The following is a 12,490-nucleotide window of genomic DNA, read 5'->3' as shown; positions in this document are numbered from 1 at the left end:
CCCCCCCCCGCCTTTGGCTCCCCGAGGCCGGGGAAGAAGCAACGCTGCCCTCTGCCGGCCGCTGCACCGCCGCCTTCCTTTCTTCCCCCGACGGCCCGCCGAAGGGCTACGACCTGGCCCTACAGCAGCCCTTGGCCGGAGGGGGGGGTCGCCGGGCTCGCTCGGCCCTTTAGCTCGGCGGGGTCTCCCTCCGGGATCGCGGCCGCTGCCCTCCCCGACGGGCGCTGGCCGGGCACCCAGGGACGGTGCGCGCCCCTCCGACGGAATCGGCGACCCTTGGCAAGAATTCGCTTCGGTTCTTCCGAGTTTTGCCGTTAAGGAGGAATTTTCTTTCCCCCCCCTGGACTAAAACGAGGAGTACAAAAGGCGCGGGGGGGTGTCCCTCTCTTTCTCCCCCCCCCCCATTGATTAGGACCTCGTGGGGCAAGGCTGGACGTGTCCCCCCCGCCACCCGTGGCTGCTTCCCTGGCCGGGGATCCTTTCCCGCACCCTGAAAAACGCAGCAGGAGGAAGAATCTGGCCCCTCCCGGCTCCCTCCCCGCCCCCCCTCGACCGCCTTGGATGCCGAGCATGGCCGGGGGGGGGGGGGGGGAAGGGAGAGAGAATAACGGGCGTCCCCTTCGCAAAAGTTACCGGTTGCAGCGCTGCGCTCTTGCCAGCAGAGGGCAATCTCGGCCAAGAAACGGGCCGGCCTGCGGAGGGGCGGGGCTTTCCTGCGTTCTCCAGCAGCGGAGGATGCCTTTCGCCTGCCCGCCGCTCAAGGTTCTCGTTGGGGGCAGAGGGCGAGGGAGGCGCTAATCCGGGAGTCTTCCAACTTGGCCCTTCGATGACTTGTGGACTTCAACTCCCAGAATTCCTCAGCCAGGCGCCCCTGGTGTAGACTCTCCTGCTTGAGCAGGGGGTTGGGCTAGATGACCTCCAAGGTGTCCCTTCCAACTCTTTTATGTTCTAGCTCAGGGGTCTTCAAACGTGGCTCTTCGATGATTTGTGGACTTCCACTCCCAGAATTCCTCAGCCAGGCACCCCTGGTATAGACTCATGCTTGAGCAGGGGGTTGGGCTAGATGACCTCCAAGGTGTCCCTCCCAACTCTTTATGTTCTAGCTCAGGAGTCTTCAAACTTGGCCCTTCGATGCCAACACCTGAAGGTGAGGGTCTTAAGGAGTCGGTCCGTACGGGGACCATATCTGAGAGGACGAACTCGTCCCCCAACCCGATCTACTGGAGGTTCCACAGGGAGGGTTGAGAAATACAAGATCGAGTCCCCAGAAGTTTGAACCGGGAAGCTACGGAACACCTGAAGGTGAGGGTCTTAAGGAGTCGGTCCGCGGGGACCTATAGACTCTCCTGCTTGAGCAGGGGGTTGGGCTAGATGACCTCCAAGGTTCCCTTCCAACTCTTATGTTCTAGCTCAGGCAGGGATCTTCAAACTTGGCCCTTTGATGCCTTGTGGACTTCAACTCCCAGAAGTCCTCCTTTGATGCCTTGTGGACTTCAACTCCCAGAATTCCCCGCCCCTGGTATAGACTCTCCTGCTTGAGCAGGGGGTTGGGCTAGATGATCTCCAAGGTGTCCCTCCCAACTCTTTGTGTTCTAGCTCAGGGGTCTTCCAACTTGGCCCTTCGATGACTTGTGGACTTCAACTCCCAGAATTCCTCAGCCAGCGAGGAATTCTGGGAGTTGAAGTCCACAAGTCATCGAAGGGCCAAGTTGGAAGACCCCTGGCCTGGGCTTTGGGCTCCCCCAGGAGGGGAAGCGCGGCAGCAAGTGCCAGCTTGGGCGTCTGCTTCTGCCCGTGGGAGCCTTCCCAGGACGGCGGAGCGTCTGCGCAAAGAGTTGGGAAGGTGCCAGGCGTTTCTGTGCCCAAGGCTGCAGGGCACAGCCTCCTGGCCCGCCGCAACACAGCTGGCGGACGGTGACCCTGGAGCCAAGCCGGGCTCCGGGCATGCGCACGCTCCCCGCCCCCAGCCCTGCAAGGAAAGGGCCAGAAGTTGCCAATCCAGAAAGGAGAAAATGCCAGCCTGAGGCTGCACAGCTGTAAAAACAAGAGCGAGCTAAACATTAGCCCGGTGAGAAAACAACAGCTGAGGCCTTTCAACACACATACACACACACACATGCACACAGAACACAGACTGAGCCAAGAAGTGCTCCCTCCGCAGTGCAAGATCCAGGCTCCCCATCTCATCCTTTGCAGCCCCTGGCACCCTCCTCACCCGCTCAGCTCCCCTTCTCTGGGTTTGAACATCTGGGTCCCGAAACGGGCAGATGTGAAAAATGGGACAAGTGGGGTGCTTGGGATGACTTTTATTATAATGCCTCTGGGTCTGAACCGGCTCCAGCCGAGCCAGTGCCCACAAGGGCAGCCACACAGGGGGAGAGGGGGCTGATGTTCTGGAGGGTCCAGATGCCCCGCTGGCATTTGCGAACCAGACTGCGTCTCCCATCATCCTTTTCTGCAGCTGAAATGGGGAGGACCCTGACTCAGGTCCGCCAATGCCTTCTCGGCAGCCAAACAGCTCAGCCCAATTCGACCCCCCAGCAGGTTCCTGCATGCCCAGAAGACCCCCAAATGGGTTTTGTTTTCCTAGCAAGAGACTTGGGCTGGGTGGAGGGGGGGGCAGTTTAGCTGCACGCAAGGGGGCAGGGTGCCAAGGAAGGCTCTGGGTCTGTTCCCAGAGTCCCCCTTAAGAAGGGTCGGGGGTGGTGCAAGCTCCTTTCCCCAAAAAGAGGTCAGACAGCAAAAGGGTTTTTCCCAGGGCTTGCCTGCCTCCGTGCCCGTTTCCCACCCCCAGGGCCCGTCACAGGATGGGAGGCGGCCTTGCACAACTTCCTTCCAGGAGGGTAACAATGCCAAACTGTTTCAGGAAAAGGAAATTTCAGAAGAGCCCTGAGGGCAGAGCCACTCAGTCTGGAAGGAACGAGACGGTTCCGATGGATTCCTGGGCGGCCTTTGTTGCCAAGCGGCCCTGTGGCTTTATCCTGGGACCCAGTCAGCTCAGGAGCTGCTGTGGGGGGGTGGGGGGTGGGAGGCACCCACAGAGCCCCCCAGGTAGGCCCAGCCTCCCTGCCTGGCAGGGCTGGAGAGCGTTAATAATAATAATTATTATTAATAATAATAGTAATAATGATAAAGTTGGAAGGGACCTTGGAGGTCATCTAGTCCAACCCCCTGCTGAGGCAGGAAACCCTATACCATTTCAGACAAATGGCTGTCCAGTCTCTTCTTAAAAACTTCCAGTGTTGGAGCATTCACCGCTTCTGGAGGCAGGTTGTTCCACTGGTTAATTGTTCTCACTGTCAGGAAGTTTCTCCTTAGTTCCAGGTTGCTTCTCTCTTTGGTTAGTTTCCATCTGTTGCTTCTTGTCCTGCCTTCAGGCGCTTTGGAGAATGGCTTGACTGCCTCTTCTTTGGAGCAGCCCCTGAAATATTGGAAGGCTGCTATCATGTCCCCCCTCGTCCTTCTCTTCATTAATAATAATAAAGTTGGAAGGGACCTTGGAGGTCATCCAGTCCAACCCCCTGCTGAGGCAGGAAACCCTATACCATTTCAGACAAATGGCTGTCCAGTCTCTTCTTAAAAACGTCCAGTGTTGGAGCATTCACCCCTTCTGGAGGCAGGTTGTTCCACTGGTTAATTGTTCTCACTGTCAGGAAGTTTCTCCTTAGTTCTAGGTTGCTTCTCTCCTTGATGAGTTTCCATCCGTTGCTTCTCGTCCTGCCTTCAGGCGCCTTGGAAAATAGCTTGACTCCCTCTTCTTTGGGGCAGCCCCTGAGATATTGGAACACTGCTATCATGTTGGTGGCTTCAACCCGTTGCTAAACCATCCGTGCATTCTGATGGTATCTGCCACGGGAATCCTTTTCATTTAGTGACCAAAGTTACAACGGCACTGAATGGTAGTTTTTCCACATTTATGACCAATGCAGCAGCCCCATGGTCACGTGATCAAAGGCTTGGCAACCGGTTCATATTTATGATGGCAACGGCGTCCCGTGATCCCCTCCTGACAAGCAGTCCATGGGGAATCTCGATTTGCGTAACTGGCTACTAATTTAATGACTGCCATGATTTGCTTAACTGTGGCAAGAAAAGTCGTAAAACGAGGCCAAGCTCACTTAAAGGTCTCATTGAGCAACATCAAATGTTGTGCTCACTTGCGGTCCTAAGTCAAGGACTTCTTGCAGTGTAACTTTCGCAACCTGGGCATGCGTGCGTGGCTCACCCTTTTAATAAACACAACTTTGCGAAATAATAGGATGAAAATAGAGAGCACCTCCGTTTTAATGAATGGGGTAGATCCGGTGTTACAGCCAGGCATCACAATTTGGTATACACACACACAAACACACACCCAGGGGGCTGAGTTCCGCGCGACCAAACAAATCCGGAAAGCCGTGAGCCCCGCGTCTCCCACGCGGCCAGGTGAGTGGGCGCGGCGTGGCTACTTCAAGCGCACCTGAGCAGGAGCGATCGCCTACAGTAACTCCGCCTCCTGCTAGAGAAGTCCCGCCCCTCGGCCGCGGATTGGCCGGGCAAAAGCAGGTGTGTCCGCTTGACCGGCTGCGATTGGGCGGTGCCCTTGCCGGTCGCTGGTCGTCGTCGGCGTCCTCGCGAGGCGCTCGGCAGCCGCCCCGCAGGCTGACCCGGGGCGGCGAGGCGAGCGCGGAGGCCTTCTGCGGAGACAGCGGCCATGGTGAGCTGGGAAAGCAAAGGCGGGGGTCGGGGCCTGATGCTCGGGATCCTTTCCCCTCTCCCGCCCCAGCCCTCATCCGGGTCTCCCCACGCGGCTAGTCCTCAGCGAGCGTGGCCCACGGAGGCGAGTCCGCCTGCTGCGCTCCGTCCGGTGGCGGCAGGGTCTCGCCCCTCTTTCCCAGACACTCCATGGAGGAAGGCAGCCTCCAGCCCGCCTTCGCCCAACATGGTGCGTCCTCCGAGGGACCAGGGCGAAGCCGCACGCCCGGCGTCCCTCCGGCCAGCGGACTCTCGGGCCTAAGGCGCTGGCCGAGCGCGACGGCCTCATCTCTCTCGGCGCGGAGGGGCTGAGGCGGCTTTCTTCGCCCGGCTGGGAACGGCGCTGGCCGCTCGATTCAGTCCCGGCGCGGGGAGAAGCCGCCTTCCCTCGGTGGGATCGCGGGCTCCTCTTCCTGGGCGACGCTCCTTTCTGGGACGGGCGCTCCGCTGGCACGAAGCCGGCGAGGGTCTCGCGGCGGGTCGCCGGTGCCTCCGAGGATGCGGTCCGGCCACCAGCAGGCAGGAGGTCCTCGGAGCGTTCGCTGCTTCTCTTCGCCCGGGCTTCCTGCGAAGAGTCCCGCCGGGGCTGCCTCCCTCCTCTGGGCTCTTCACTTCAGCTCTGGCCGGGGTCCCTCAGCCGCCCCCCTTTTATAGGCAGGTTTCCCTCCAAAAAAGCCCTCGCTGGCCCCTGATTGGAGGCCCCGCAGTGCCCCCTCATTGGCCCTTAGCCGGCTGCCCAGCGGCCAATGGCTGGAGCTGTGTTGGGGCGAAAGGGGAAAGGGGGTCCAGTTGCTGGTCCCCAGTTCTGCTTCCAGTGCCCTCTGAGGCTCAGCTGGGGGGGGAGGAGAAGCCCCTGCCCCTCTGGAGGGTCGCCAGCAGCCCCGGCTGACTTTGTGGGTGCAGAGAGGGGGGGAGGCCTCTTCTCCTGTCGCCCCAAGAAGCTGCCCTTCTCCCCTCGCCCCAAGGCCTTGCCAGGGCTCCCCTCCAGCCAGGCTTGGCTCAGAGGCCTGCAAACAAGAGCCGCCATGCTGGGGCGCCTGGCCTGGGAAAAGGGGAGAGTGGAGACCCCCCCCCCGCGTTGCCCCCTCAGCCCTCTTCTCTGAGAGAGGCAGGCCGCCTCTGTGACCTTTGCCTCCCCCCTCCAGAAACAAGGCTGCTCCGCTCTACAGGAGGGAGGGTCTCTCCGCCCCGGCCTGGCCCTGGCCTCCCTTCCTCCTTGGGGCCTTTGGATGAGTGATGTGGAAAAAGCTGGAAGCCCTCCTCCCGACTGCTGACGCAGCCGCTTGACGTCTCCTCTCCTCCTCGCCTGGTGTCGGGGAAAGGTTGGGGGTGGGTGGGATGGGGACCGGGAAGGCAGTAAACAGCGCTCGCTCGGCAGCTGCTTCCCAGTCTGCTAGGAGGAGGGAGGCCCAGGCTGGGACAGTCTGAACGAACTTAGGAGAACTGGCCCAGTCGCCTAGTGGGCAGAGCTGCTTAGAAAGAGGTGGGTAAAGTGGGTTTGTGCCTCCTGTTTGGGCCTTGAACAGCGGATCTGGCCGTCTTTTGGGGGGCCAGGAAGAGCTCTTGGTGATTTAGGACTCTCTGTTCCTCACACCACCCGCCGCATTCTCACACAGCTGTCCGCAGAAGTACGGCTCCCGCCTAGATCTCCTTCCCCCTGCCTGGGTCGGGGTCAGGGCTTGCGGGGTGCACAACTGGTGCTCCGGCCCTTTTTCAACCCAGCGGCCGCCAGCCCCTGCATTGCTGAGGCCATGGGTCAGGACACTGCTGGTGCATTTCCTGGCTCTGCCAGGCTGCCAAGACCGTTTCCTCTTGCGTGGGGGGGGGGGGGGGGGAGAGAGGCTGTGCCTCCCCCTCAACCCCGGGAAGGGGAGCCGGTCCAGATGGAAAGGAGCCCTGCTGGCGGCTGCAGTGGGAACTGTGCAGCCTGTTCTGTTCCAGGCCCAGCGAGAAATTCAAACAGGAAGTGATTCAGGACCAGAAATGCCCAGTTTCTCGTGTGGATGAACTCCGAGTCCGGCACGCCTTGTTTCAGGTTGCCGAAGCGGTTGGGGGAGGGGAGGGGGTTCCAACCCATCCTTCCTGGGCATGTGCAGAGAGATAGCAAAGGCCCTTTGACCAGGAGTCTACAAGCCAGCCTGTCAGCCTTTGCTGACCTCCTGACCTAGGGGGAACCAAGTTGTAGGGAAGGGGGCTTCTAGCTTTGGTCAGATAGGAAACAAGCTGGTCTTCAGATCCAGCTGCCATTTCCCAGCTGAATGGCTGAATCTCTGGGGTCTGGATGGTGCTGGAGATGGGTGCGGTAGAAAGGGAAAAGGTGGCATTTGCAGGCAATGCTGGAGAAATGGGAAAATTGGAGCTGGGGCTCCTGGTCAACGGAGTCCTAACCCTTCGGAGAGGGCTTGGCTTTTAGGCTCCCCAAGAACGGAGTCTCCCCCAGACCCCGGTCCCAAGCTTGGCACAGGAGCCCCAATTTTTTTTAGGGAGAGGAGCGAATGGTTTGTCCTGGCTGAATGAGGCCGGGCTGAGTGTTTATAAGCCTAAAATCAGGTTTTATTTCCTGGCAGCAGAGGAATCACGGTTACCCTCGAAAATGTAGGTGGGAGGGCACGTAAAGAAGAAGGCTGGCTGAGGAGACCCTCGGCCTCCTGGGACATGCATGAGTGGCCGGCCCCAGTTCTTGGGGGCTCCGTGGGAGGAGGAGGAGGAGGTGTGTGGCAGAACACCCGTTGAGGCTGCGGGTTGCGTGCCAAAGGCTTCGGAGAGAGTTGAGTCCGAAGTGGGCAAGTCTGTTGTTTGCCGGCGTTGGTTTTGTGCGGCTTCTGAACTGGGGTGGGAACAGCCCACGCGTTTCGTTTCTTGCGGTGCTGTGATTGTGTGTCCTGTTTGGGCACGGTGCGGTTTTCTGCTGCACAGCAATTTGCCCGCTTCCTAAAGATGGAAAGGAACGCCAAGGGATGCTTCTGCTTAATGTGTCCCTAGCCAGGGCAGATTCATAGGCTCCGGCAAGGGGCAGCGTGCTCTGGGTGGGTGGGGGGGGGAAAGAGGCAGTCACCCCTGACCCCCACATTCCTTGCTCGTAGCCTGGGGTCAGAATCTGCCTTCCCCTCGGTTCCAAGGCTTTGTCTTTAATTTGGAAGGAGCAGCATAGCCTGGGGGGGGGGGCAGGGAGAAGGTGGTGGGAAAGACTGGCCCAGATATCCAGCTGGTCTGAGTGGGTTTTGTTGCCCCCCCTTCAGACAATGCTGAGAAGCGGGAGACCCTTTTGCCTTCTCCTCCGGCCAGCACTCCCCCCTCCCTTGCTGTTTGTGACCGAAGGCCTTGTTTGCTCCCCCAGCCGGGCCGGCCTTCGTGTGGGACGTTCCTTGAGCTCCTCCAGGCTGGCCCCCGACTTGCTCTCCCTTTATAGGCTCCCGTGGTTGGTTGGGGAGGGCGGTGCGGGGTTACATAAATTCCAGCACGTGCGCCTGGTCTCCAGCCGAAGAAGAGACTTTGGGGGGAAAACATCCCAGCTTCGGCGGCCCTCGCGGTGAGCCTCTCTTCTTGGGGGGTGGGGGGCTGCAGTAACTCTGGGTCTCCTGAAAGGGGGTCATCCCTTTTCTTCTGGGGGGGGCTGCAGTAACTCTGGGTCTCCAGAAAGGGGTCAGCTGTAAGGAAGGAGAAGGGGGGGGGGCATGGATTATCCCTGGCTGCCCGTTTGGACTTTATTCCAGCAGAATTTATTTGCGTTATCTGTGTGTGTGTGTGTGTGTGTGGTACAAATGGTATAGGGCAGGGGTAGGCAACCTTGGCTCTTTTATGACTCGTGGACTTCAACTCCCAGAATTCCTGAGCCAGCTTACCTCTGGTATAGGGTCTCCTGCTTGAGCAGGGGACTGGACTAGATGACCTACAAGGTCCCTTCCCGCTCTGTTCTTCTGTATTCTGTGTGTGTGTGTGTGTGTGTGTGATGGGAAGGCCGGCTGCTCCATGGGGAGGGGGGGGCTTCCTTAAGGTTGCTTGGGCTGCAGTCAGGTGCACCAGCTGCGCTTCTGGCTTGGACAGCATTCCTGGCTTGTTTACCCTGTAAGAAGAGACACCGGACGCTGATGGGGGTGTGCGGCTGCCCGAATAAGGTCAGGGGGAAAAGAGGCATCTCCTCCTCCTCCCCCCCCCACAAAGCACCACCCCCCTTGAAGTGAAGGGAGCTTGGCTTGGCCAGCCTTGGAAGCCTTTGGCCAGGGCTGCAGGGCCCCCCCCTTTACAAGCCCCCCTTCGCTCGGCTTCCCGAAGTGGGACGGGAGCGACCTCTCCTTCCGCCTTGATTCTGTCAGGCCGAATTTGCCGGTTGGCTGACCCAGCGTAGTTTTTTCCTCCGGCAGCTGAGCAGGTAGGGGGGTTGGGGTGGATGGGTGAGTAGGTGGGTGGGTGGGTGGGAGAGCAGGGTCGGCCCTTGCCTGGCAGAGGAGCTGGGACGGAGGCGGCGGCGGCGAAGGCAGCCAGCCCAGCCGGAAATGGCAGCAGGGCAGGGATTGGGAAGGCCTTTCGGTAAACAAGCCGGCCATGCCGGGGGGCTGTTTTTGCATCCCGGCAGAGCTAAGCAGGACCCCCATGGCTGCCGGCGTGAGGCAGGGCGAGGAGATGCTCTTCCCAGCAGCTGGGGGGGGGGGCTGAGGAGAGACCCCCGAGGGCTTGCAGCTGGTCGGAAGGAAGCCTCAGCCCGAAGGTCTGTTCTCCAGGCCAGCGTTTCCCGGGAGAATTTCAGGATTCCCCCGCCTGGTTTACGCGTCGTCGTTGCCCTGAGCTGGCTGGGACTTAGTTAGTTGAGCAGATCAGGGTCTTCTTCTGCCTTCTGCTTGGTTTGGTTCCTTCCGGGTCCCTCCGAAACGGGGCAGTAGCCTCTCTCCTGGGCACTGAGAGGTACACTGCCCCTGAGCGAGGAGGCTCAGCTCTTTCGGACTGCTTCGGAAACTCACCTGGGCTTTTAGAAGGCTGTCCATGTCGCTGGCCATCTTGGGGAGGCGGGCACCCTCAGAACCTGTGTCTGGGGAGGGTCCAGGCTGGGCTGGGGGGGTCCAAGGGGAGAAGGACACGGGCAGGGGGGGGCCATGCCGCCTCCCCAGCTCCGGCCTTGGAGACTTGTATCAACCAAGCCACCGAAACAGGAAACCAAGTAGGGCCGATAAGGCTGCCAGATGCTGTGCCAGGAGCCGGCAGGCTGGGGGGATGGAGGGGGGGCTTGGACCCCCCAGGGAAAAGGGGGGGTTGGATCATGCTGCCTCTTCAGGAGCTGGGGGGGTGGGGGCTGGAAAAGCGGGGTGGAGCAGTGCTGGTTCAAGGCTGGGCATCCCTGGGGGGGGCAGGGGGATGGCAGATTCTCCGGTCCTGCTCAAGCCTTGGGCGGCCACGTGCCCGTCGGGTTGGCGCCGCGAGGCATCTCCAGACAGCGGGCATCTCCTGTGGGTGGGTGGGGAGAGGAGGGCAGGCGTTCTGGGGCCGGCTTTCCAGGAAGCCGCCTCTCTCCGCCAGGAATGCGGCTTCACAAACCCCGGTTATCCGCCTGGCTGCCTGGGCTTCCTGTTTTGGGGCAGATCCCTCTCCAGCAGGAGGGGCTGGGAAGGAGGGAGGGAGGTCTGGGCTGTGGGGAGGGGGGCAATGAGCGTGGGGTGGGGGGAGGGACGGAGGCTGGGCGGGAACTGCATGCTGGGACACACCTGTATGGGAGGGCTGGCTGCTTTGTGGTCTGCGTAAGCACCTCTGGGGATGTGGGGCCAGGTGGGGCAGGAGAGCGGGGCCTGGGGCCGCCGATAATGCTGAGAGCCTCTTTCTGCCCTTGCCTTCCAGATGTCCACTTACAAGCGGGCCACCCTGGACGAAGAGGAGCTGGTGGACGCCCTGGAGGGAGAGATCTACCCCAATGGGGTGCAGGTGAGGAGGGAGGGTGGCCCCCCCCCTTCCGGCGGAGGGTTCCCTGGCCCTCAGCCTCCCCTCCTCAAAGGCCCTTGACGTCCCCCAGCCCTGTCCAGTCCACTGTGGGGCTACTGGGAGAGACTCCTGGGAAGGGCTGGCTGGACTCGGCCCTTGTTCCCCTGGCCAAGCTGCCCATCTCAGGAGCCTTGTGGGGGGCTGAAGGGGGGCTGGAAAAGCGGGGTGGAACAGTGCTGCTTCAAGGCTGGGCATCCCTGGAGGGCAAGGGGGGGCGGATGGCAGATTCTCCTGGTTCTGCTCCAGCCTTGGGCAGCCACCTGCCCATCTCAGGAGCCTGCTGGGGGGGCTGGGGGGGCTGGAAAAGCAGGGTGGAGCAGTGCTGGTTCAAGGCTGGGCATCCCTGGGGGGCAGGGGGTGCGGATGGCAGATTCTCCTCTGGTTGACGAGGTCGGAACCCATCGGTGCACGGGTAGAGTCCTCGGAACACACACCCCCCCCGTCTAAGGGGAGCATCTTTCGTTTCTACCCACCCACCCACCCGTTACGACGGTCGAAAGAGAACCCGGTCGAAAGAATGGGGCTACGGGTCCTCCCCCCTTGCACGACCGTGCAGTTCTCCGGACTCTGCTTCCTGTCCCCTCGCCCCCCCCCCTCTGCTTCCTTTAGATGCCAACCTCCAGTGAGGCTGCAGGTGGATATGAACCCTGTGGGTTCAGGGGTGGTTGTGGTTGTGTGTGTGTGTGGGGGGGGCTCCTCCTAAGATCTGCTGGCTTCTGCCTTTCCTAGTCATGGTCTTGCTGGTTTTTGAAGTTCCCACTCTCAAACCTTTGCCCGCTCTTTCGTTCTAGGATTCTGCATAGCGGGTTCCTCCTGGGAAAGGGGGGGGCTGGACTAAATGACCTCGGGAGGCCCCTTCCAGACCGGGGTTGTGTGCAGTGGGTCCCTCCTGGGAAGAGGGCTGGACTAGGGGATCTCTGAGGTTCCTCTCAGAGAGGGATTTTGTGGGGCGGATTCTTCCCGAGAAGGGGGTTGGGCTGGATGGCCTCTGAAGGTCCCCTTCCCGACAGATTTGGTGGAGCAAATTCCTCCTGGGAAGAGAGCTGGACTAGACCTCGGAGGTCCCTTCCTGGTGTGGGGTTCCACGCCCCAGACCAGCCTCTGCTTGGCCCCCTGCTGACCCTTGCCTCTTGCGGGGGGGGCACAGGGGGAGAAAGAGGCAGGGCGTCTGCGGAGGGAGGGCGTTCCCCGTTCCTTGGCTCAGGAAAACCCTTGGCTTTTCCACCTTGTCAAACGCGGCACCGCAGGCGGTTTTGGTAGAGCAAAACAAAGAGAATTCCTCGGTGGAAAATCTCCGCGCAGCCCAGAAGCAGCAGCAGCCGAAGGGCAGAAGCGGAGAACTGGGGGCACTCGGGGGTCCCTGAGCCCTCCCAGGCCTTCCTTCTCTCCGCTGCCCGGCCTCTGGCCTTCCCCTCCTGGCTTTCTGGCCCTCTCCCTTCCGGTGAGAAGCCAGAGGAAAGCCGGTGGGCTCCTCCTCCCCCTCCTTTGACAGACAAGCTCTGGCCCAGGCAGGGCAGGGGTGGATGTAAGCCCCCTGCCCCCCCCCCTTGGCCGCCTTCCCTGCGCCAGAAAAGGAGGGCTGCCTGCAGGGAAATCCTCTGGTTCCCCTGCCCTGGAGGAGGAAGGGGAGGAGGAGGAGGAAGGAGGGGAGGAGGGGAGGAGGAAGGGGAGGAGGAGGAAGAAGGGGAGGAGGGGGAGAAGGGGAGGAGGAGGAGGAGAGGAGGAGGAGGAAGAAGAGGAGGAGGAAGAGAAGAGGAGGAGGAGGAAAGGGAGGAGGAGGGGAGGAGGAAGA

General features: G+C 61.0%; 1 protein-coding gene across 3 annotated transcripts in view; it reads left to right on the top strand.

Moving 5' to 3' along the window:
• Positions 1-10,542: 10,542 nt before the first annotated feature.
• The window catches only part of ECE1 (endothelin converting enzyme 1), an 11,987-nt gene continuing 10,039 nt past the window's right edge, over positions 10,543-12,490 (top strand). The window contains exon 1 of one of the 3 annotated variants that reach the window (XM_015827415.1): positions 10,543-10,641. In XM_015827415.1, coding sequence (XP_015682901.1) covers positions 10,558-10,641 — 84 coding nt within the window. In that variant the 5' untranslated portion in view covers positions 10,543-10,557. The remainder of the gene's footprint in view (positions 10,642-12,490) is intronic. The other 2 variants (XM_015827416.1, XM_015827414.1) reach the window with 2 other exon arrangements.

This window comes from Protobothrops mucrosquamatus, unplaced genomic scaffold (genome assembly GCF_001527695.2).
Source record: "Protobothrops mucrosquamatus isolate PMUCROS unplaced genomic scaffold, P.Mucros_1.0 scaffold3678, whole genome shotgun sequence".
Taxonomy (NCBI): domain Eukaryota; kingdom Metazoa; phylum Chordata; class Lepidosauria; order Squamata; family Viperidae; genus Protobothrops; species Protobothrops mucrosquamatus.
The sequence above is the reverse complement of the archived record's forward strand: the minus strand, read 5'-3'. Positions and strand labels throughout refer to the sequence as shown.